The sequence below is a fragment of the Stegodyphus dumicola genome, chromosome 12, assembly GCF_044657685.1.
Source record: "Stegodyphus dumicola isolate Sdum_Otavi_A_Nest chromosome 12, ASM4465768v1".
NCBI lineage: Eukaryota > Metazoa > Arthropoda > Arachnida > Araneae > Eresidae > Stegodyphus > Stegodyphus dumicola.
The window spans coordinates 103,704,419-103,731,989 of record NC_140779.1 but is presented as its reverse complement, the minus strand read 5'-3'; the positions used below and the strand labels follow the sequence as shown (position 1 = coordinate 103,731,989).

Below are 27,571 nucleotides of genomic sequence, written 5' to 3'. Positions count from 1 at the left end.
GAAACAGTTTTTCACAGACGATTGAGTATTTCTCATTCAATTAATTCAGTTCTCACTTCGCGAAAAGGCAAAAATACATAAAAACTGAAAATATCTATATTAAAAATTACGAAGTAAATCTTATACACTTATTTCCTCGAAAAAATTCCAGAAAGGATTAAGCATGATTTAATTGGCAATAATAAATGAAGGTGTTACCTTTGTTGTTGCGAAGCTAAGTTTCTCTAGATTGGCAACAAATCCAATAGTCTGCTGTTTCAAATGTAAACAATCAATGGTCGCCTTAAAAAAAAGGCTTAGCGGCACTTAAACAACTTTAAAATTGTTGATAATTCTAAAAATATTGCATACAGATATACTAAAGGCACAACAACCTTAACCGGAAGATAAAAACAACATAATTCAATCATTTTTGAAGCAAAAAATGTACAATTTACAAACATATACGAGTAAAGAAACTGAGATCACTGAGCCGGGTAACAGAATGGATATATATATATAAATATATTTATATACGTTCGGTGCGGCCGATTGCAACCAAAATACGAGGTGCACATCTACATGTTATAGCAGTCCTATATACAAAATTTCAACGTTCTGAGGCTACTCGTTTTTGATTTATGCGAGGTACGTACATACGTTCGTACAGACGCCACGAAAAATTCTCTTCGGAATTAATTTTAAACCAGTTTTATTATTTTTTTGGAGGAAACGAGTCTTTTATTCTGTCCTTACGTACAGATATCACGCAAAAACATCGTTAAATTGCATTCGATAGCCGTCAAAATGAATATATTCGTTGAAATATGCTGCCTGAAACTTTTCGCGATTCCAATACTTCCTTTTTACTTCGTACAAGGAAGTAAAAAATCCGATTTATACCTATTTTCTGTCTGCAAAGTTAGTCTCTGCAAGAAACTTCTATTTCTTATATTTCGTAATTTAAACGTATTGATAGACATATTAAAATTTTCAAATAACTCTAAACTTTTTTTTTTCCGTACAGTGTTGCTATTGCTCGCTTTGAAATCGTGAGATTCTTCGACTGAGATCGTTGAGTTGAGAAATCATTGAGAATCAAAAATTCATAAAACAATCACTACACGGACAAATGCATAACACGGGCAAATGCTATTTGCCGTTGAAGAAGAGAACATTACGGGAATATTTTTTAAATTTTCAGAACCTGGAGCTAAAAGTTAGAGGAGAAATGCGCAAGGGGTAAGACACGTTATATCTGGGAGCATAGTCTACGTCTAAAATGTCGTACATAAGTTTATATTTATATAAAATGCAACTTAAATCATCATTTGTTTTAAACATGAAGCGAAAAGATACTTTAAAACTCACTTTCCTTTTCTTCTTTCTCTTTCCTTTTTTTTTTTTAACTTTCTTTACAAGAAAAAATATATAAGGAAAAATAATATAGTTTCAGAGTAAAAAATCAGATTCATCATCCAAAAAATTATGCTTATTTCGTATGTTTCATTTCCCTCGGAGAAACGAAGGCTGCTAATTGCTTCTATCGTAGAATTTCTGCTAGTATTAAAGGATAGAACTCTATTTTAACAGAGGATTCTATTTAAAAATAAATCCTTTACTCAAAAAGAAAGGGGGAAGAGAAAATACACACTTCATAATTTTTTGCAAAAAAAAAAAAAAAAACAGGATGCAATTTTTAGGAAAGCTGATTAAATGTTCACTTTTTTTTAATTTAAATCAAAGAATGAAAACAAAGTATTAGTAAAAGTAAAGTTCGTTGCTTTTAATTTTTCGCAAGCACAATAACTCAAGTTAAAACGAAGTCGTAGAAATGTCACGCGATACCTTCATTAGGAAATAACAGGAGAAAATTAGAACATCTCCTTTTCAAACAAATGAAACTTTTAGAGTACACAGAATGATAAATTTTATAAATCGCGGTGTTATTTACTCTTGTAAAAATATTATAAATAAAATGCAAAAATAGTTACAATTTACGTTTTATGCAAAATTTGAACCTTAATGCTCATTATCAGTGCATAACTACCAGAGATTTGCTTAATTTTTTCCTTGACGCAAAGATAAACTCACGCTCCTCTACATTATATATCTAAATACTTTTATATTCTAAACTGTTTTAAATCATAAAAGTAACGTTTATAACGTCTTAATTGCAGTTTCACATATTCAGAAAAAGAACGCATGCAATATTTGTAGAGTCGTTAAGTTTGTAGATCGTTAGGACACATGAGAAATGAGCAATGTCCCCGCCGAGACTCGGACCTGGTCCTCTCAAATACGCACCTAGTGTGCAACCAGTACACCACGAAGGCATGCAGAAAGGCGGGAAAAAATACCTTACATGCTCCTCCTTTTAAAGGGCGAATAAGGATTAGGGGACCTAATCCTGGCGGTGAAGAATCATCATCCAGCACATTTCTTAGTCCCGGCGCCATTGTAGAAAAATTTAATTTTTTTTTTATATAGCAAATATGAAAAATGAACAATGCCCTGGCCGGGACTCGAACCTGGACCTCTCGAATACGTGCCTAGTATGCTACAGTTACAACACGAAGGAATGAAGAAAGGAAGTAGAAAATACCTTATATATTTTAGAATTTTTATATGAAAATATTTTTAAATATCCGTCTATATTTTGCACTCACACACAAAAATTAGGCTAAACGCAAGAATAAGAACTGAGTGTCGGAAGAGATTATCAAAATGAGTAACTATTGGTAACTAATTTTACTTACAATTTAGAAGAAACAGCAAGTAGACTTCAACCAGTTTATAAAAACAGCAAGTTATATTCCATATTACCAACCACATATTTGACTTCTAAGCTTTTGCATAACACATTTTTTAATAAAGGCTTCAGAAGTTCTAGCTGTTTAAAAACGTACCAGATGAAAATATGTAACGAAATACTGTTTCGTCAGTGAAGGTGCCCTTAAACAGCAACACATGCAAATCCATACGTCATTAGCATCACATAATAGAAACAATGTTTCCTTAATGCTTCCTAAGCTGCAATTAATGGCCGCATAAAATGACTGTAAAATGAGCTCGATATATCGGACACGTTTTCATTCCTTTGAGATGAAAGCACGTAGACAACAATTGAATCCTTAATTATTCTCCCTCATTCAACCAAACTATTTTTATACTTGCGAAACAGAAAATTCGGTGTAACTACCCTGAGTAGAAACGGACATTGTATTAATGAATTGTTTTATTCACGAAGGAATAAGGAATAGTTAGAAAAAAAATTGCTTTCACTCTGTGACGTAACCTAGTTATCTAAGGCGGAAATCTCTCTGGCCCCTCTCCCGTTATTGAAATGATCACCTTACAAAACGTCAATACAAATATACCATTAGCATTTATTTAATTAAAATTAAACAGTTAAATGATTTGGAAAACAAAAAACCTTAAGAAAACACAACACAAAATTTCAACATTCTACGACTAATTGTTTTTGAGTTATGCAAGATACATGCATACATACATACGTACGTACGTACGGTGTACAGACATCATGAAAATACCCATTTTGAATCCATTTAACAGTAAGTTTTGGGAGAAAAAGGTGCTTCAGTTTCTCCGTACGTACAAATAATACCAAGCAAAAAAGTAACCCAAATGTTTTCGAGATTCGTCAAAATAGATATTTCCGATGAAATATGATACCCGAAATTTTTTGCGATTAGAATACTTCCTTTCTTTGTACGAGAAAGTGAAAAACTTATTAATTTGCCGCTTTTGATGTTTTAAAAAACGTTTTTTATTTTTCAATAAATAAAAAAATGCCCCCCCCCATTTTTTTTTCTCATTGGCTTTTAAAATTTTTTTTGCACTTTCATCAAAATTAATGTTTTTATCTACTGCATTTTCAATCGAAAATGACTGTTAAACCGCTAAGTCTTACTTCGCACATTGTTGATCCAAGACAGCTTTTACTCAGTTTCAATTTTGAAAAGCTTCTTTCGCACGAAGAAATTGAAACACATATGTCAAAAAAAGTCTTTAGCACAAGTTAGGGGCTGATTGATACTTGGAAGTGCGTTTCCACTTAGGCATACGAAAAAACGTTTTATACCAAAGTAAATCAGATCAAGAATTGAGCCAAGATATTTCATAGATTATAATTCAAAACTAGATGTGAATATAATAAATAACCTACAAAGCATTCCGACATTTCATGTGAATTTTTTTTTTTAATTTAGTAGGTAGTAAAAAGCAAAAAACTCCAAAGCAATTTAGAGAAAGAAAAAAACATATAAACTAAGATTGTTTTTTATCTTTTTAAGTTATTTACATAACACAGCTCAGAAATTCTGAAAAAAAAAATTCTCAGTCTATTAAAAATCGCTTTACTTGCTAGCACTTCCTCATTATTTTTTCTTCTAACGATATATCTTCTCATACATAGCTAATAACCTTGTATTTGATAATATGTTTTAGCAATGCGAGAAAACAAATCTATTAAATTTGTTTCACATACACGTATAAATTTTGTTTTGTAAGTCTATGATTTTAATAGTATACATATTTATCTACGATGTAGGAAATACATGTTTAAATGCATATATATTTAAAATGGCTTATTTTACAGCAAAGCCTTTTCCTTTACTACGATGGTAAAATAACTGGCATTTCGATTTTCCTGCACTGCTAAAAAGTTCTAAGATCTAAGTTACAGATCTTAGGTCACAGTATCTCATGCCTGTTTTAAATATTTTCAAGAAATTAATTCGCTGATAATCTCTATCTCTGCACTATACAATCGAATTTCCCTGAAAGAATTGATGAGTACAAAATACCATTCCCTAACTAACAATAATAAAACATCAGACACACATTTGTCGTTCAGAGACACACAGCAGAAATTACTTTATCCATATTAATAAGTGGTTTACTATATTAGTGATATTTCAGGTTAGGCAGGATTTTATTGATAATCAGTGCTGGAAATTATGCATACTTTAATGTATTAGGAACTGATTTTAGCATCTTTTAAAACATAAATATTTAAAGAAATAACAAAGATTCTTTAAAATAAAGCCAGTCAAGACTGCGTTTAATGAACTTCGCATTACATTTACAGGCGAGACATGATGGATGTCTCATACTCGCCTTAGGGATTCTGGGCACTAACTCATTACTTGGAAAAGTAAAACAAAATTAATTTCGCTGAATTTATGCAGGTACAGCCCATAACAAGACGCCGCATATAGATTACACGTATATGTTCCGTAGAATAAAATAATAACTGCCACATCTAAGAATTTTTAGACAAACTGCCTTTGTTTATGAATTAACAATTCAAATTTTCAAAATTGCTTTTACTGTGACTTTAATACACTCTTACCATGTAGACATTACATGTAGAGACAACATTAGGTTATTCTTGAAACAGGAAGAAGTGAAAAATGAGCATCGCCTTTGCCGGGAATCGAACCACGAACCTCTGGAATACACGCCCAGTGTGCTGATCACTACACTACGAAAGCCTGCTGAGAAGGCGGGAGAAATACCTTATAACCTTACATATATACTTTAATATAATAATTTCTGAAAGAAACAATGTGAAGTTACAGCGCGAAGAGCCGCTACCTTACGTTTCAGACTGCAGACTACTATACTATAAAAAATTTCATCCAATACAGATGGTCAGAACAATTCTTACACCTAAATTTTTTATTTAACGCCAATTATGCACTCTAATCACACTCTGTTTACCAAATTTATTCCTTAACTAATATAACGCAGGAATAAAAAGGAGGCTATAAGTGAGTTATGCTCAACAGCGGCTGAGCGGTTAAGTAGCTAAACACTGGTAGTTCGACTGGGGTTCGAATCCTAGAGAACTTGCTAGCTGCATGGGCGTTTTCGTGGTTTCTCCTATGCGTAATGTGGATACTACGAGCCAATTTCGCTTAACCCTTTCCGGCACGCTACCTTTTAAAGTTGGAGTTTTGATTAAAAAAAAAAAAAAAAAAAAAGGTAGGCAGTCTAATTAGGCTTAGAGGAGTACACAAGTAAAATTTTGTGAAGATAGTCCTTATCGTTTAATTCTGAGGGTGGGGCACACTTATTGAATAGAGCTTCAGAAAGAGTAAACGAGCAATGAACTGACCGATGGACCGATGAGATGCGGAGAAACAAAGAATACAGACTCTCAGTTGCCCTAGATTATCGGTGAGCCCTGTCGGGGCATACCTAGGGTTCGGCGTTTGATTTTAGGCAAGATTTCACGGTAAAAATTTTAAACTAATATAGAATAAGGAGATTAGCATACAGCCAAAAAAATAACATAGAAATTTCTTTTCAAACAATTCCTTTTACACCCTAAAAAAAATCTGGAAAATTTCTTTGAAAAATGAGGGTCTTAAAAAACTAAACATGGCTAAAATATATGGACTGGTTTGTGTTGAGCTGCCATCTACTATAAATAAAGAAGATTCAGAGTAACCTATAGTAACCTATAAATCCTTTTCCATTAGGTGCCTCCACAATAAAATGGCTACCACTTCCGGCTTTAGTAGTGGCTAATGCCGTTAGAAGCAAGTGCCCGCCATTTGTAAAAAAAAAAAAAAAAAATTCACTCAATTTTTCTGTGCGTACACAAGGAAAATTTTAGGTGTGTCCAGACTGGACACACTGTGCCGCAAAGGATTAAAAGTCTTCCACAAAAGCATTCCTCCTCTTAGACAAATAGAACTTGTGTGCTTTGCCATAATTAAATAAATCAAGTATTGAATTACAATACTTCAAAACTCACCAAAGAATAAATAATGACACTTCAAATTTAACTTGTACTCATGTCAAGCCCTTTTGTTTTTTCACCTTACAAAATTATAGAAATTAATGTACGCAATTAAATAAATCAAATTGGTATTGAATCATAAAATTTCAAAATTTAATAAGGAATAATTGATGATACTTCTAATTTCACTTGCACTCATGTCAAGCGCCTTCGTTTTTCCACTTTACAAAATTATAGAAATTAATGTACGTAATTAAGTAAATCACATCCATATTTACTTATAATATTGTTATAATTTACATGCTTCGCCCTAAGGCACTAGGCTTCGTGGAGGACTCCCTAAGGGAAACTGGCTCGTATTAACACGATACACATGGAGAAAACCACGAACGCACCAGCCCGTTCGCGGGATTGTATTATAGAAATTAATGGGGTTTTATTTTATTTTCCCCATTTTTTTATCGAATTACCAAAAATTAAATTACTGTATTTTATAAGCCATTACTTGCGGTAAAACATTTACCAGCACATTTTTAAATTGGCATTAGATAAAAGTGTTCGCAGAGCTTAAACTTTGTTTATAATCTAATATTTTAAAATATGACAGTGTATTTTTATTTCTAATATTATAATTACATATTTATATACTAAACGTACGAAAACAAGCATTCAAAATCTCCTTCTTCGAATTCATTAATTCAGAAATCAATCGTATTGTGACAATTGTATTTCTTTCCAAAATTATCTTAACCTAAATAAATCTAAATAAGTCATATACTCCCAGACTTATTACACACTATCCCATAAATTCTCTAAAACCCGGGGCGAAGTTACTCTCCCAGCTTCTACCTCCGCTTGTGTTCTCCTAAATACAATTCCCTCTCATCTTGCAATCTCACAATTCCCAGTCTATCTCATCACGTATTCTCGTAATTACACGTCGTATATCATCTACAGCTAATTAACTCTAATGCGGCCGGCGCGACCTATTGAACATGGAAAAGCACTCTCCTTGACAAAACTCAGTGAGCACATTACACGCGTTCACGCAGCGTACATCTTGTCAAATGATTGTTTAAAAGCATCACATAGCTGTGTATTTCAACTAAATGCATCAACTATATGTCAGGTAGTTATCACGCTAATAATGAGAACCACATAGCATTAAGGTCAACAGGTAATGAAGCTTGTTAAACACAAAGGATACAGAACGAATGCAAGTTGATATACAGGCGACCTATTATTCTTTGACTTTTTTGATTAATAAATTTAATCAATTGATTTTATGCTAAATAAAATTAGGTCAAATCGAATGCTTCAAAATGAATGTCAGATTTTTTTTAACAGTCTGACATTACTTTTAGGTTATTAATTAAAATTTTAATAAATAAATTAAATTAATTAGTTGAAGTTTTTTAGGTTATAAGCTCACCAAAAATGGTGCAGATGCAATAAGTGGTTCTAAAAGGCATATTTCTCTTCCCGGGTAACGATAAATGGTAATTTGGGCCAAGTGCTGTAGTAAAACAAATTCTTTGAATTCATCATTGTTGACGCATGCTTGTCGTACTCCTCGAAATTAAAGCAATTCTACAGGCAAATTCGATTAACTGTTTGTTCGGGGAACTTAATTTTTGCTGTTAAAGAAAGATATTTCAAAACAGGTAAAATACTTGCTGAACAAAATTTACTAGCTAACATAATATAGCTCATCCATTCTAAGAAGACATCGCTTCTAAAACTCGCTCTTTAATAAAAAATAATAATAATAATAATAATAATAAATTAAAAAAAAATTATCTGACAGCTTTCAGATCTTATATTACCCCCAAAGGAACTTTTTTTTTCATTTACATACACATATACTTTCGAGAGAACTTGGTCTAATGTTTCTTTTGGCTAAAATATTTTAAAACAGCCTATCTTTAGAATTTCTGATAGATAGTCTCGCGCGCTGAAGATGAAAATGTTTTTTTCTGTACAGTGTTGCCATTGCTCGCTTTCAAATTCTTGAGTTTGTTAATCGAAAATTCGTTAAAGTTTTACAAAATCTGAAATAGATAATAAAACAAATTCGAAATTCGACCGTCCAGGTGAATACGTTCGGGTGGAGGATTAGGTTATTGAAAATTTGATAGGTACCGTCGTATTTTCAGAAAGCGAGAAACATACATACATTCATGCAGATTCTTCATTATTTAATTTCTTTAAATATAATACAAGACGATACTATTTGGTGGCAACAAGGGAAACGGTCATTTATAGCGAAACAACGCAAAATGCTGTTTCGAAACGAATAGCCCTTCTGGGCTACCACCCCTTTGAGCTAATAAAGTTTGTGAAACCGAATGCTAAAATGCAAAGCAAATATTTTTTTACCATCGACTTTACTATTAGCATAATATTTTTATTAAAATTAGTTATTTGGATAATTTTATTATTTCTGAACAGAGGAAAAATCTAAGATTCTTAGACCATGTGAATTTTAAGGCTCACTCTGTTTTTACCATAACGTGGGGAGGGTGCATGTCGAATCGAATAAATGTTAGAATCGAATAAAATAGAATATATATATTCTAAATTAACGAATGATTTCACTTTCAGGTTTTTGACGTAACAAAGTTTACGAGCTACTACTATACTGTAATGCGACTATTACAGAAGCAGTAGTTGAAAAATTCAGCACCATTTTTCATCGGAACTTACAACAACTTTAACGATAAGGCAGTTTTTTTTATTACTATATGTGTAATATTTTTAATTACTTAATAAAATGCAGTTAAATAAAAGTTCTTTTCATTGCGCTATTTTTCACCTCTTTTAAAGCTCATACACATATATGTTTACATTTCAGCAGAAATTTCTTATATAGTAAATTACTTATATAGTAAAAGATTAATAAAGCCAGAAAATTTATTTAAAACAGTCAACAAAATGTATTATATTTGTCCTCTCGAGAGGTTGATGGTAGAGGTGGCAGAGCATCGAACCCGTCCCCCCCCCTCAGGTACTCTTTTAAAACTGAGGGCGAAACTCAGCTAGAGTCGGGCTGTCACCTACAAGGTGATCAAAGCTCTTGCCAACGACAGGCACATTTCAGTCCTTGGCACGATGAATATCTTGGGCTTGTGTTGACCATTGTCAGATAAGTGAGATTGGTAACAACTACAATATTCATTTTACAGTAATTTCACTTCGAAAGAAACCTAAGCAAATGCGCTACTAATATGATGAAAGAAGAGAATAATTAGACAAGAATCTTAAAATATTGTGTAGTGATTTTAATGGATAGCCTTTAAGCTGCGAATCTGCTTACTACTATTATAAAGACACCTTGTTATGAAATTGATAATTATTATATCTTTGAAGACCTAAACATGGGTAAAAGTTTACTTGCTTGTACAAAACTAAGCGAAAAATTAATTGAACGGTTATAGAAAATAATATATAACTCAATAACATATATCAATACATGTATATAAGAAATAGTAGAATTAACAGAATAGTCTGGGAGTACTCCATAAATTTCTGTCGATGTAAAATTAACCTATTTTGTGTGAATCTTAAAAACTGCTTTAACATCATTAACATAATTCAATATCTAGAAATATAACATGAGTATGACAGATATAAAAGAACGAGACAGGACAGAAGAACGAGAAATATATCAATTTCCATTATTTATACCGTTAGACAGCACTATAGTATGCATCAATTCTCTGATAAAATCCTTAATTGATGACACTTTTATGAACAGCAGCGGCTTTAGTTGGGGCGACCGCCCAGGAAGCCGAAAGCAGAGAAACGTCACCCTGAATAATCCAAGATTTTTTTAAAACGCCAAAATTTCTCTAGCAAGACGTTCTGTTATAATTTTCGTATTTTGGTTTATAGGGAAGGGCGCTGAAAACATTTTCGCTTAGGTCTAATCCAGTAAGGCCCCGGACCTACTCCTAAAAGATATAGAACGACCCGACTCCTCCTAATAGATTACGTAAGTCCAGCTCTGTCCTGAAAATCCAGTGAGGCCAGCCCTGCCCCTGAAGATCAATCAATCAAATCATACTGAGACAGAGCTCAAAATCTCAGCATGTCATTGAGAACTTCCGTTCACTTGACAGGTGAAATGTATCATTTGAATTAAAGTGATTTTAGAAATACTGAAGATATCGGTCAAGCAGCATTGATGCAATTAGTATTTTTAAATACACAATTTAACACTGCATTCTTAAGTTCTTACATATGTTACCAGCAATACGCAAATATTTTATAGAATATGCAGGCATTTTATAGAACGCCTACCGTTTTTCGGCAAAGTATGAAATATGAGAATTATTGCATACTTTCCCTAAGCACTATATATAATATCTCGTCATTCTGAAAAAAGGTCTAAGGCTATTATTATTTAAACGACGTGTATTCCTCATAAATACTAATGTTATTTTGAAAAAACAATGAAAGACTGCCATTAAAACACTTTTATTCAAAACACATTAAGAAAAATGAAATTGCAGAAGAAAAAAATTATGCCTTTCCTCTTATAAAGAAAACAATGTATGAAATTATGGAATCGCTGTATTAAATGTATGGATTATATATGAATGCATTAAATTTATGACTGCCGCCCAACGGAAAAGTGGTTAGTGACTCTGGTTACCGCACTAATGAGCCCGAGTTCGAATCCAACATAAGGCATCTGTAAATGTACACTGTCTTTGCGGCATGGGAGCATTCTAAAAGTATGGCGAACTGAGAGTCTTCTTGTGTGGATTGGTGGTAGGGGAAAATGGATGGGAGACCCTCGGACACGTTCCCCGGGGTATTCTCTCTCACAATCGGGGCGAAACTTAGCAGAGGACTTGCTTTCACTTGTATGGTGCTCATGGCTCATGCCAAATGACAGGCGCGAAAACTGCACCCTTTGCCACGATAATATTCGTGGATTTGTTTTCAATATGTCAAACGAAAATGCATGGATATGCAAAACGCATAAATGTATGAAATATTAATTGTTCCATATATTGCCGGCCAGTTTTTGGAATTCTATAAAATGCCTAGGCATTCTATTATATGCTGGATTTCATATATTGAGATGTTATATGTCTGCGAGGCCATTCTCAATATTTTGCAACAAAAGCATCTTAGAGACAAGATCATAATACTATGAATTATAAAAAACAAAGAAACCATCCTTAGAAGCAATACTAAATAAGATCGCCTCGAAGGTATCATAGATCGCTAGTGTCGTTGTTATTTCCCTAGCTATCTCATTAATAATACCTCCCTCCCAAGCCATCTTTTCTGCATTTATTTTCACTGCTTCCTTCATTTGACTGCGGGCTGGAAACTTGACACTCCGGCTTTTAAATTCACGTACACGAAAGACATTAAGATTAAATAACTTTCTATGAGTCATTGAAAACGGCTTTGCATGCACTACATTCCGTTTTTAAAATAACTCTCATATTTTACGCATCCAATTATGATGCAGTGAATACTAAAATCAGCATATTATTATTTTGAAGAAAATTTAAGTTAGATTTCATTTATGAATAGCAGAAATTTAAATGAGGGTTGGCATTAAAATTAAATAAAGAAGGATGTCTAGCAACAGTCAGAAAATTCATTATTTTAATTTCGCCTTTAAACCACGTCTACTGAAGCCAACACGGTGAGCTTAACGATGATCACAGAAAAGGTTTAAAAGCCCAATAAAATAAATACTTTTCGAAGCACTTTTGGATAATTTTTGCATTTAGTCAAATTTAACTCATTTCACTACAGTTCTACTGATAGAATATAGCCTAACTCACAATATATAATATACTAATGTAGAGACATTAGGTTATTTTTTTAAGCGGGGGAATTGAAAAATTAGCAAACGCCTTCGTCGGGAATCGAACCACGGACCGGCCCAGCGTGCACTACACCATGAAGGCACGCTAAGAAGGCGGAAGAAATACCTTATATACTCCTCCTTTAAAGAGTCAATTTTATAGTGCAAATATCCCCTTAACATTTTCTAGAATTATCATATTCCTTTTTTATTTAGAAATTCAAATGCAAATTCGAGCATCTGTATGAATGCCCGTTGTATTTGGATTTATTCGTCATACATTTTTTAGTCTTAAATTTAATATTTTCATTTGCTGAATAATTATTAAAATACAAAATTATATTTCTGTTAAAACCATTTTAAATACAATTTGCTGCCATAATACGTAAATTTTAAACCTTAATTGCTACTGATTATCAAATTTCGGATCAAGCAACAGTTTTTATTATCAGTTAACAATATCTACGTTTGCTTATTTGACTATAGCAGTGCACATGAGGCCTATCTGCCTGAAAGGATGACACGCTCGTAAAGGAAGTCTTAGAAAGCAGTTCATTTTTACGTTTGGATGGGGAAAACTAAATTACACAGTCAATCCATTTGCTGAGGAAAAAAAAAACCAGATCGAACTACTAGCGTTCAGCGATCTTATCCACTCGGTCATTATTAGGCTAATTCTGCTTATGCTACTGGAATAACAACAGCAGAGAATCTTTCAAGAAAACAAGCTGATTAATTTTTTTAACCGTTATTTATTTATTTGATCATTTACTGAAACCTTATTTCGAAGCAAATACAAAATTACCTTATACATCAAAGGATTAATCCATTCATTTGAGAGACAAAATTAAACCTACTTTCACAACAAAGATCTTTCCTTTCAATGATTTTACAATTATAGGGGATCCAAAACTGTAAATATACCATACCGGCGTCCTTAAAATATTTGAGAACTATTTTCAGATGATGTATTGTACTTAGCCAACTCCTTTAACCGTTAACTTAATAGTATTTTTTCTGTTTTTCATTAAATAAAATAAAATAAATCAAATTTTAGCTTGAGTAATCATTTTCGGACACCTGATTATTAACTCTCAAGAGTACAACTACAGTTTAAGAAACGTTGTATTACACTATAAACTTTCCTCTTACGTCACTTTGCTGTGACGCTGGTGTGCAAAACTCCTTACATAATGGTAAAAAAGATTCATGGAAAGGTAAAATATAACTCTTCCACGTCGAAAACATTCCTCAGAGTTATCGAAAAACATCCCTTAGGGTTATTTCTTTCATTGAAATAACGGCACAGAAATACCTCATAAGAAACGAATATTACCGTAAAAATAGTTGAATAAGATTGAAAAACGATCAAACAAGGAATTCAATCAAATTCGATTATATTCCCTGAAAGCCACTTTTAGGATTATGCCTCCTCATAGGAGAAGAGTGAAAGACGTAAAATTGTATGATAAAGATCCATACAATGCCACCAAAGTATCCAATCAAAGTTTCAGTCCATGAGTGAATACGAATGGAAAAGAGAAGAATATATCAGTGAAATTTTCAAGTATAAAGGAACTGAAACCAAAATTAAATATTTTCAAAACTTATGAAATTTTAACCACAATAAATTTAAAAGATTACCGTTTACTTCTTTCCGTCTTAAACTGAGTATAAACTATTTTCGAATAATCCAAGACTTTCCTGAAAGACTTAAAGCAATTCTTCTGTGATTGTCAAAGAATAATGTTTCCCATATCGATACACAGAAATACGTAACATAAACTTCATGTGCTTTGCCTTAATCAGTTAACCAAGCCAGAAACGTCACTTTAAATAGATAAACGTAGTTAAATACCGAGAGGTCAAAAAGTAACATAAAAGTAAAAATTTAATAATTAGAGAAGCGTAGCGAGATGTCATTTTGACAGAAACACACACAAAAAAAAAAAAAAAAAACTTTTTTTTAATGAATGATTTTTATTGCCTGAACACTGGCATTTTTCATGGTTTCTGCCAGGAAGATAACACACTGTGAGGCTAAGGCCAGGTCAGTGGTCTTCCTTGGTGGCGCTCGCTCACTCACTCACTGACAAATAATGACAAATAATGGTGACAATGGGGCAGCACAGACAGCAACGTAGCCCGGATAAGAAATGCTGATAGCCACCATTCATTTGAATGACTATCAGAGGTAGTATGACAGGTAAAGGTAGAAGTAGGCGGGGCAAACAGAATCTCATCACAGGCTCTATAGATATAGCCCTGCCGTATTAATTGAGCAGTTCGCCTAAATTTTCCCGAAAAACACCTCGGAGGCGGGCCAAGGAATTTTGAAAGAGAACACCTCTCTTCACGTACCAGCAGCATCTCGAGATAACTGTCGGTTCGCCATTTATTTGATTGCTCCCTTGCCGCACAGATAATATACGCTTACAAACATCCATGCCTTCTTGGGTATTTCAGCTCAGGGTCATGGGCACAGTAGGTAGCGTCATTAACCACTTTGCAAGCCTTATCATTCCACGTCTGCGACACCCCTGTGAATTATCTCAAGAACGCCACTTCTAGACTTGCTAGTTAAACGACAGGCTACAACGGTTACCATCAGCAGGCTACGAAGTCACTGGGGACAAGTCTATCTCCACATAGATTACAAGGATCACAAATCCCACGCTCCCTGCAACCCATATGACCTTGTGAGGTCCACCTACTTTAACAGAATACTGGGCACCAAATTTGCAAATAGTGTTTTCAACGATGGTTCAAAAATTCCAGATGGTACGGAAAACGGATTCTGTGCCCTTTCTGGAGAAGCAATAACATACAAATATAAAAGAAATCTTGGTCCTGAAAACTCCGTCTTCCAGGCCAAGCTTATAGCTAGCTATCAGAGCAGCCCTTCTCCACATGAGAAGTAATCTCACAGTACTCAGACTCAACCTGAAGCCTCACTGCAATAGCTGAAATTCCCTGCAAAGGATGCTGCAGACTCATCTACATTACAAGAGGTTCCGACCCTCAGGCCGAACATCTAGCTAGCTCAACGGAATTCAAACCTGGGTCAAATTACCGGTCTTCAGGGGCTACAGAGAAAAAACTGTGGCTGAAATAGAAGAATTCAAGAAATAACTGAAAATGCTACATTCTTTAAAAATATTTTACACCATAGATTCATTTACTTTTTTCACAAGCCGTATTAGTAATATTTCTCCCCCTACTATACATATAAAGAAATGAAATAAATACACAAATAAATAAAAAGCTGAATCACAGTTAATAAAAAACTCTGCGTCATCTGGCTTCCAGAGGATAAAAGATTACTTTATCTTCAGCAAAGAAATTCCTGTAAACGGTCAACTTTACTGAAAGGTCTTAATCACATTTAAAAAAAAGAAAGAAAATTAAATGGGTCATTTAAAAACCTCCAAATAATAGTCAATATATGGCGCTGACACTTCCTTTCAAGTAAGCAGAAATTTTTGATATTTTTTTAGCAGTCCAACAATGGAAAAACGTTTGAGGTTTCTTACCATACTCTTAAATAAAAAATCAACGCTATTAATGATTTTCAAATGAGTTTTTAAGCACTTTCAAGGAACATGCGATTGTTACTCAATAAAGTTTAAATAATTTAACTCGAAAAATAAATTTTCATAGAAATAATCAGAACGAATATAACAATTTTTTAAAATTATTCCAAATTTCTTTTCAGATCAATAATTTTGGGTAAGTTATAAAACTTGATCCAGTACTTAACTGTTTTAAATTAAAAATTATGCGGATTACCATGCACCTCCACATTGAAACCATCTTTCTAATTTTCCATCTCTAAAAGTGATCGCAGCAATTAACAATAATATACTTTCTCACGCGGTTTCAAATACGAGTTTATCCATTTTTAGCATGAAGTGGGTGTGTTTCTGCGACCGAATGATTGTCGAAGCCTACTCTAAAGGCGGGGCAGACAAACCCCGGCGCCACTTTCCAGGGAGCGCCAAAATCAACTTGGGTGAAGTAATAGCTTTCTGGTGGAATGCAGTAGTCGTACTAGAAATAAAAGAATCCTGGGAATAGAGATGTTATTTCATTTCTGCATCAGATTCAAGGCGAAAAAACCTGAAACATTCACTAATCGAAAAGGTGAAAATATCCCCCTAATGCAAGGAAAGGGAAGAGTTTTTCAAAACCAAGCTGTAAAAACGGTATGGAGCATCTCGGCAGGAGAAATGAGGCAGTTTTTGCAAAAGATTTCAACAACACGCAATATATTTAAGAATATACATATAACTAAGATTTTTTTTTCCACAGTAAATATACATATTTCAAAGTATATTTAAATAAAAGGAATTAAATTAGCTGCATAAATTAGTTTCCAAGAGCTAATTAATTTTTTATATAGCTATATAAAATTTTTTGAACAATATATCGGTTTGGTACACATTTCTAAAAAACTATTGAGTTTATCACCTTAAAATTTGGTATGGTAACAGAAAATATGCTACTTGAGAATAATAAGAAGAAGTTTTCATTTTGATTAAAAAAGTTAAATTAAAAATATTTTACTAAAAAACTTGGAAAAAGTTGCACAGAAGTTTTCTATCAGAAAAAATGGAGAAATGTATCTGAAAAATGTAGTTTGGCTAGTCGAGAAAGAAGGGTAATAAACCATAGGGTAAAGTAAACAGAGCACGTGCTCTTTTCAGTGAGAAAGAATGCTGGAAAAACGTCAAAAGCTTATGTCCCTTACGCGGGGGGAGGAGGGCGTGGCACTGTTTGTATACATTTTGAAATACTGAGTTTTAGGTGCTTATATATTTCAAACCTATACAAATTCTGTATTTATGGAATCGTCTGAGTCTGCTCTATTTTTTAAGACTATAACTGCGAATTCCAAAATTTGAACCATTTTTATGTTCAAATTTTCAAATGAACCCTAACTGAATTAGTACAGTTTTAATACACTGCCCTTAAAGCTAGTACAAATCGTTAATGAAACTAGTACAGTTTTAATACACTGCCTTTAAAGCTAGTATAACTAGTTAATGAAACTAGTACAGTTTTAATACACTGCCTTTAAAGCTAGTATAACTAGTTAATGAAACTAGTACAGTTTTAATACACTGCCTTTAAAGCTAGTATAACTAGTTAATGAAACTAGTACAGTTTTAATACACTGCCCTTAAAGCTAGTACAAATCGTTAATGAAACTAGTACAGTTTTAATACACTGCCCTTAAAGCTAGTATAACTAGTTAATGAAACTAGTACAGTTTTAATACACTGCCCTTAAAGCTAGTACAAATCGTTAATGAAACTAGTACAGTTTTAATACACTGCCCTTAAAGCTAGTACAAATCGTTAATGAAACTAGTACAGTTTTAATACACTGCCCTTAAAGCTAGTACAAATCGTTAATGAAACTAGTACAGTTTTAATACACTGCCCTTAAAGCTAGTACAAATCGTTAATGAAACTAGTACAGTTTTAATACACTGCCCTTAAGGCTAGTACAAATCGTTAATGAAACTAGTACAGTTTTAATACACTGCCCTTAAAGCTAGTACAAATCGTTAATGAAACTAGTACAGTTTTAATACACTGCCCTTAAAGCTAGTACAAATCGTTAATGAAACTAGTACAGTTTTAATACACTGCCCTTAAAGCTAGTACAAATCGTTAATGAAACTAGTACAGTTTTAATACACTGCCCTTAAGGCTAGTACAAATCGTTAATGAAACTAGTACAGTTTTAATACACTGCCCTTAAAGCTAGTACAAATCGTTAATGAAACTAGTACAGTTTTAATACACTGCCCTTAAAGCTAGTACAAATCGTTAATGAAACTAGTACAGTTTTAATACACTGCCCTTAAAGCTAGTACAAATCGTTAATGAAACTAGTACAGTTTTAATACACTGCCCTTAAAGCTAGTACAAATCGTTAATGAAACTAGTACAGTTTTAATACACTGCCCTTAAAGCTAGTACAAATCGTTAATGAAACTAGTACAGTTTTAATACACTGCCCTTAAGGCTAGTACAAATCGTTAATGAAACTAGTACAGTTTTAATACACTGCCCTTAAAGCTAGTACAAATCGTTAATGAAACTAGTACAGTTTTAATACACTGCCCTTAAAGCTAGTACAAATCGTTAATGAAACTAGTACAGTTTTAATACACTGCCCTTAAAGCAGTGTATTAAAACTACGATGTTCACAGGGAGCGCCTGTGTCCGTTTATTGCTTTAAAAATGTATTCCCATTAAGATTTCAAATTTTAAAGAAAACTGGATTCTCATTAATAACCTTAATGGAAGAAACCAGAAGAAATAAATATTTCATGCCTAAAGCTTCGGAGGATATGCCAAATATTTCTTATGCCCAGGCTTACCATAACATTTTTTTGCTCAAACCGGGATACTTTTGAGAAAATACTCAACAGAAAAAACATATTAGGGTAATGATAATATCTATGACTGAAAAGTTAAAATAAAAATGTTGTTAAAAAACAGCAATAAATAAATGGAAATTTATAACAATATGTCTTCAGAAGTTATTTAGTATTTACCACCGGTATGAAGTTTCTTCAAAAATTCTTCTGTTATTCTTAATGGCTACATTAAGAATAGGCGGTTGATTCAGCCATTCTCTCTCTGTCTTTAACCCGTATGGTATTGCAAATACTCTTTCGAGTGGTGCCGACGTACCGGGCGGCATGTTGAAAATGTCTTTGTATTATTTCAGCAAACTGTCTTCGAAATGACAGAAAACTTGTATCCATTTTTTCCCACAACTCTCCCTCCAAATAAAATAATCAGCTGACCAAAAAAGCTTTTCAAACCACTGCTTCATCAAAAAAGTGATCCTTGTTTACTGTATTACTTACTACAGTCTCATTCATTTTTTCCCCTGAAACTTCAATTTTAGACTATTAATTCACGGTTTTTTTATCCAAATAAAAGATTTTGCTCCACCAAAACTGTTTTTCCATAGCCCAATGTAAGAAAGACATCTGGTATAAAATGCTGAAAACTCTTGTAGGTTTGTACTGATATTAATTGTGTATATTCGGCGCCTTTAATATTTTATTACCAAATAACCGGGACAAAGTGACTACCTAACCTGGACGCAGGGACGCATCATCAAACCGGAACAATCCCGGTCAAAGCTGGATGTCTAGTAAGCCTACTATCCTTGTTCATTTATAGTCTACTTATGCCCCATCCTTGTTCATTTATAGTCTACTTACGCCCCATCCTCTTGCTCATTTTGAAGTCTCATCAACAAAAGTGTCTAAGCTTTAGTAAACAAAATATTAAATATTGTCAACTTTAATAAATGGTATTCAAATACTTAGTAAGAAACGTGAATTTCTGAAAAAAAGCTACTGATGAAATATAGGAAAGAGGATGAAATACGCTTTTAACTTATTAGGTTAGTTGGAAGCAAGAGATATTGAAAAATTAGCAACCGCCTTCGCCGGGAATCGAACCACAGTCCTCTGAAATACCGGCCACTACACCACGAAGGCACGCTAGGAAGGCGGGAGAAATACCTTATAGATATAGACTATCTTCCCGAAAGGTTTAAGTATTAGCAACGCTTCCACGAAAAATAAAAGCACTCTATTCACATGCAGTCTCGATCAAAATATTACTTATTTTTGAATAAACAATTTACTTCTCTCTCCGCTAACCCAACCATTTCATACCGATAAAGTTTTGTTAGCAACAATAACATCACGGATATTTTGAAATTCTTAACAGTATATTTATTTTTTACAGTCGAATGAGTTACGCGAATTCAGCTAAAAAAAGAAGAATACGAGTGGAAGATATATCTACGAAAGGTTTTTATTATATTACGTAATTTATAACAATATTTCTTAAAATGTTCGCAGAAATGGGGAGTTTCTCTAAATATTTTTTAAGAAACATTTATAAAATTTTGAGCAATTTTAATATTTTTCATTTTATTTACTATTAGTAAGGATGGGATAATCCGTTACACGCAAAGATCCGGAACAGAAGAAACAATTGTTGCGAATCAAAAAAGCAAAAAGAAATTTGAAATGATTTTTTTTTTTAATTCTCAGTATATATTATAATTTTTTTCAAATGATAATATACTTCTCTCGTATTTTCGTAGTTTTCTGTTTATAATGTTTTACATACGTTTACATCGTTATACGAGGCGTTTAAAAAACTGAAATGTCTTTTCATTTGAATTTTAATTGAATTCAATATTAAAGATTTAATTTTACTATTGGCAACAGTACATATTATTTATTTCTTTCCTTTTCTTCTTTGAATATTTCTAACTTTTTTTTTGGGGGGGGGATGTTCAGGATGATTTCTGGCGCTGAAGAAATAAAAAAATCTATCATACTAAATATTTGTTTAATCCGAATTTTAATTTACTCTACTTGAAAAATTTAAATAATACCTTCGGTAAAATTACCTGCTGCTAACACGAATTATTTTATACATCAGTCCTTTTAATAAAAACCAATAAGTTTATTTAATTTGATTTGAATTCGTGTTTTTAAACATTTGTTTCCTTTTTCCATTAGAATTTAAATTCTAATATTTTGAAGAAAATCACTATTAGTTTTAAAAGACATATTTTATACATAATATAGTTAAATTAATGTACTCCAACACTACTGAATAATTTAACTACAACAATTTGCTTAAAAATTCGTTAATTAAAAAAAGATTTCCTTGTCTTTACCGAATTTTTCATTCCGTAGTTCAAATATACTGTTGTCCTATTACATTCTCCTGTATTACCAAGCCTTTGATGAAGTATGTCACATTTAACTTTTCTTTAAAATTCTTTTGGGGTTTTATATAGACCTTTCTTCCACTCAGATATGTAACACATTTTTGTTTTTGAGTTCTTTTGGTTTTCCTTTCACATTTTTCTTTCTTTTAATTATTACTTTACAGTATTAAGTTGCTATTCCAAAAAGAATACACATATATTCATTTTAGTTACATTTTTTATTGCTACAAAATTTATTGCAACTTTTACTACGTTCTTTATTTTAAGGATTTATTTGAAATTACTATGGTGAATTAATTTTTAAGTCTTTAATGTTAAAGTGAATACAAAATCATAAAATTTGTAAAACAAAATGCATTATAATTGGAAATTAATTTTACGGTTTCATAAAGTGAAGATGAGTGAAAATGCAACAGCCGATACATATCGATTCCAGATTGGTAGCATATTTTTATCAAAACTTTAGGCAACCGAACTGACTAGAAATTATATTCGGCGGAAGAAAGGCATTAGTTTAAAGGAAAATTTCCAAAATTTTAAAATTTGTTGCACAGTTCCTTTTTACGCAAGCCAGTTCAATCGGAAATGATTAAAATACACGCATAAGTAAATAAATATTCTAAAAATAATAATAATAATGAAACAGGGTAAAGCTATCGAACACATTTGCGTCCCGCGAATATATGTTTGAATTATGAATTTGTTTTAAATACAATATTGCGAAGATTTCAAAATTCGAATTATATAAAGTCCGAGTTTACTTCCAGTAACATTAAAAACGAACATGAACAGCGCACCAGAAAATGTATAAGTTGTGCTAATTAATTTACAGTGTGGTATAAATCTTATTCAGAGATTTGAAGAAAGAGAGTTTATTAACTTCTATCCTATGTGTCAAAAAATAAATAAGCTCAGATACGAATTTTTGCACTAAGAATAATCAATTCATTTGGGAATACTTTTATATGGGAATGGCTTTTTTTTTAAAGTAGAAAATTAACTAAAAAAAAAAGATACCGATTGATCAATAAAGCATCTACAATCCGTGATGAATATTATTTCTACTAGTTTCTTTCAAAAGCCTACAACTTAACAATCAAAACGCCATCAAGTATCAAGCTGTAGTAAGAAACAAAGAAGTTTATAATTATTTACATACAAACATACGTATTTTTATTTATGCGTCGAAGAAAAAGTTAATTAATAAGGAAAAGAGATTAGGTTGTCATCACTTATTCTCAAGTTTTGTCCCACTTCGAAAATTTCCTCAGAAAACTTAAGTCTCTGAAAGCTGAAATTTGTAATTTTTTTATTATTTTCAATTTAAATTAATTAATGTAATTTTTTGACTAATAATTAAACGGGTTAGAATCGTTGAAATAAATATCAGTCAGAAAATTCGATATTTAGCTATTAATATTTTTGTGTAAGCAACAAAAAAGTCTTGCAGGTATCAAACTTAAGATTTCGGAGAAAAAATAAACCTAAATCTGATTTTTCCCCTCACATTATTATTCTTATTTTTGTATGTTTTGATAAAATTTACTTTGCAAAATTTTAAATTTACTTAAACTATTTTTCTTCTTTGGTAATAAAAAAGTTTTTTTTTTTTTTTTTTTTTTTTTCTCTAAGATTAAGAAATAACTGACCCGTTAACTATTTTCAGATCGTGGATTTAATTCGCATGTAACCTGAGTATTCAGGAATATAATTAAAAAAAGAAATTAAACAAAATATTCAGCTAGGGAAAGTAAAACACTTTCTTTCCTAAAGCGAACTCTTTCATTTAGATTTACAACCTCATCATTACATTTACATCAGATTTACAACTGCTCTGCATCGCACAATATTTACTACAACGTCCAGCAAGTACATAAAATAGATATGTAAACAAATAAGAACATTAATATGAATGCATGTGCTTTATGGCACTATTTATCGCAGACATCCAACACGGAATATTTATACTCCGGCATTATCAGAATTATAATACAACAGGATTTTAATATTTCAACTCTCTTGAAGTGATAAAATAAGATGATAATTTTGTGAGGTCTCTGCGGCAAGAATTCAAAAACAAATCCCTCACCTACACGGTAATGAGAAACTATATATTCCGCCTTAAACCCCTTTGGATGGTCACGATGCGGCCCGCATCCAGCAAAACAACCTGTCAGATTCTTTTCCCAGAACACCTTGCGCGGGACGTACGTAACTTTTCCCTCGGTAGAAAAAAAAAAACAAAACTTCTTCCCCAGTTGACGAATTATTATAATAAAAACGACTGTCGCGCAAAGGTTAAAAGATCGCCACTTACCAGCACCATGTTTTATGATGTTATCCCAAAGACAGGAAAAAAAATAGTAATCCAAGAAGTGATTCTTTTTTCACAGTCACCATGTATCAACTTTCAGAGCAGTTGAGACACCCGTACCACAACCGCCATGTTGGACAACTGATCGTTGCGTTTCGCGCGGCGTCGTTGGCGTTGCCAAGGTGCGCTGTCACGTGATGCGTGACATCACAGGAATGCCAAAGCAGGTGCCGGTGGGGAGGGAAAGGAACAGTTTTACGAGTTGTGTATGTGGAGTGGCTGCAACATTTGGCAACATTTTGCTCAAAAATAATTTGTTTTTTACTCTGGTCCACTTCTAGCGAAGCGTTGAAAGCAGCCGGTCGACAACCAGTCATTTTGCGTTCATTTATATTTATGAATATTGGGCAGCTGTAGTAAAATTAAAGAAACATGATTTATTTATTTATTTATTTTTATTTATTTATTTATTTATTTATTTATTTTCTTCACTTTAGCATCTCGTGAACGCATGCATGCTACGCATATTCACTCAAGTAGATAGATCAAAAATTTTTGTTCGCTTTTAAAGCAGTAAAACACAATGAATTTATTGAAGAATCAAAGTAGGAAAATGAAATGTAAACTTAATTCAGATTATTTAAATATGAGCGCATATGTGTGTCATCATATTCGTATGTTTTTCTGATATCCAAACTTAAAATACTCATTTTATAGATCTAATGAATAATTTCCCAATGGGATCGGTATTGACCGCTTCGGGGATCGATGATGATCAAGGGATCACTTGGGGGGGGGCGATAGCCGAATATGCATGACCAGTATAATGAAGAACGCGTTGTTTACAAAAATAAATAAATAAATAAATGCTGTATTGCTTCGCGTATTTCCCCTCTTTTTTAACTAATTTTATCTTCTGAAATTCGGGAGGAGAATATTATGCGAGTAATTTAATTTTCGAAGAAAGTGGTTACAGTACGAACATAACAAATGAAAAGTAGTCATAGATAACTGTCACAATATTATTTCTTTAGAAGGAACCAAAATTTTTCTCCCGCCTTACGGCATGCCGTCCTAGTGTAACGGTAACACACTCAGCACGTATTCGCGAGGTCCAGGTTCGAGTCCCGGCGAGGGCGCACATTTTTCACGTTCCAGTGTCAAAATAACCTAATAACTCTGAAACCTTCCAATACGCATACGTAGTAATATTAGCATTACAATATCTGATGGATAGTGAAGCTGATATCTGACGGATCGTAAGTGAACGGGACACGTCCCATGAATGAAGTTCTAAAGAGTTATATCGGAGAAACGAAGGAGGAGGGGGCGAACAAAAGATTCGATTTCGAAAGATCAAACACATCAGCAGCACATCAGGCTACTATAATCTGAGACGCAAATAACAGAAGTAAAGTGAAATCACACGTTTCGAAAGTTTCTTAAGTGTGAGAGCACCTGCAACATCTGAGAAGCTTAGCGAAGACTCTGCACAAATAGTAAGTGTAAGGGAAAGTAAAATGGATGAAATGCTAAGGCAAAATACAAATACAAGTTGAATACACTGAATAAAAATAAAAATAATTAAGGGAATACAAATTTCCCAATAAAGTAGCCTCAGTGGGAAAAACTGCGTACAATACAGGAAGGGGAAAATCATTCGAATATTTTCAAAATTTTCAGAACCTAAGGCTAAAAAGCTAGTGGGAGGAATACGTGAGTTTAATATTGTAAAACTCATCATTAATTGCTTATTGATATAAAAGTATATGACGCACTAAAAAAGAAATGGTATAAAATAATAGGAGGACCGGAAAGTAATGTCGCTTTCTTACATTAAATTCAAACGAATAAATTTGTAACAAGTTTTTATTTTTAATCAATAATATAATCACCCTGGTTATCAGCAGCCTTTTGCCATCTAGTACAGTCGTTCAGGGATATCTCGACACTTTTTTTAAGAAAGTCCCTTAGTAGAGTGGTCTGCACCCTGGTGTCGCAGATGAAAACCACTGTATTGGAATAACCTAAGCGTTTAGTGCGTCATTTTGAATCGAAAGTGTTGTAAAGTCAGAAACTGGTCAAGAAAATAAACATTAATAATCTGTCAGGTACGTTCTTCATAGTTTACGATGCATAAAGTATACGATTGGCTTTGATAACGATGTTAAATGTGGACGATAGCTTCGATTTTTGGCGATTTCCAAATGACCGGCTAGTGAGATCAGGCATTCAGGAAGATGAATGTCTACGCAAACAGTTTTTATAGCCAGTCAGAGGGGGGAGAGGGTCCTGCCATCTTTCATAGAAATGTGTAACTCGAGGAAATTTCGACAGTAGGTTACGGGGAGAAATGTTTTGACAATTTACGGAAAATGTATGATGCGTTGAACCTGTGGGAAGAACCGGCAAGAATTTTGAATGCCGATGAAACTGGACTGCAGCTAATTTTCAAACCTGGCAAAGTGATTTCTGGCAAAGGCTAAAAAGATGTGAACTACGCCACGACAGGAGAAAAGAGATCTACTGTTACTGCCATGGTTTGCATCAGCGCAACAGGAAGTGCCATCCCCCTTTGTCATAATGATGGGTGTTAGGGAAAAACCGTCTTATACCAAAGGTTTAACAAATGGGTCAACGTTAGAGACGTCAGACTCTGAATACATGACAAGCGAAGTCTTCAACAAATTTCTTGACCATATGAACAAACACAAACCACAAGGAAAAATTGTACTCATTATAGATGGACACGCCTCTCGCTGCAAAGATCCGGATACACTGGACAAAGCGTAAATGCTCGGAATTGAGATGCTATGCCTCCCTCCACATAGCACTCACAAATGCCAACCCCTTGATGTTTCATATTTCAAGAGCCTGAAACATTTTTATAACGAGGCATGCAGGAACTTTGTTCACCACTTTCCAGGAAAGGGGATCACCAAAGAAGACTTTGCAGAAATATTCAAGTAAGCTTGGGATAAGCCTGCTATCTGCTACATCATGCAATTTTGCCAATGGCTTTCGAAAATGTGGAATATACCCATACAATCCCGATATTTTGGAAGACAATGTGTTTGAATAGGAACTCATGTCTACTACAAATGGTACCATTCCAATTATGGTAGAGAAAGACGATAACCTCCAGAGGTCATCATCACCATCTACTACTTCAGCTTCTACATCATTTTCGGAATTATCCCCTGTACCAGTAGTACAGAACCACTCTGTACGGAATAGGAGGGAAAAAAAACAAGAAACAGCCATTATAACATCTGCAGAATGCAGGAGTCAACTGCGCAGTAAAATACCAACACAGGGAGCTAGACGTCAGGTAGTAACTCAACCCAGTACCTCGAGGGATCTTGAAGACAGTGAAAATTACTGTGGCGAGTGCGGTAGATACTATTTTGATGATACTGCCGAACAGACAGGGGCGTAGCTAGAGGGGGCAAGAGGGGGCATCTGTCCCCGGGCGCAGAATCCAAGGGGCGCCAAACTGATGTTACAGCATTTTAGAATTAAATGTTTTCCATTCTTGGGAAGCAGTAGGGGACGCGAAAACTTCAGTTGTCCCTGGGCGCTGAAAACCCTAGCTACGACTCTGCGAACAGAAGTGGGTGAAATGTGTTGGAGAGTGTAGTATGTGGTTCCATGAGGCGTGTGTAGAAAATGAGAATACCTCAGTTTACATGCAACAAATGTACATAGTTAAAAGGGAGGATATATACTGCTGCATTGTTAATATGTATTTAGTCCGTCAATCTTTCGTTTCCATAGTGCGTATTCCTTATTTCTTAAAAAAAAAAGGCCATTGTTCTGAATTGTACCTGCCGCCCCGTAGATACCTGTCGAGATCTTCCGCAGTTAAGGGAGAAGT

The 27,571-nt window shown here is 33.4% G+C and overlaps 1 protein-coding gene across 3 annotated transcripts in view; it reads right to left on the bottom strand.

The window, feature by feature from the left end:
* ASPP (Ankyrin-repeat, SH3-domain, and Proline-rich-region containing Protein) overlaps positions 1–27,571 on the bottom strand; it is an 818,500-nt gene that overhangs the window by 208,186 nt on the left and 582,743 nt on the right. Inside the window, exon 1 of one of the 3 annotated variants that reach the window (XM_035367708.2) lies at positions 23,698–23,853. The exons of the other annotated variants lie outside the window; for them this stretch is intronic. Within the exon in view, the coding sequence (XP_035223599.1) occupies positions 23,698–23,706 (9 nt within the window). The 5' untranslated portion in view covers positions 23,707–23,853. Of the gene's footprint in view, positions 1–23,697; positions 23,854–27,571 lie in introns of those variants that run through there. 3 annotated transcript variants of the gene reach the window in all.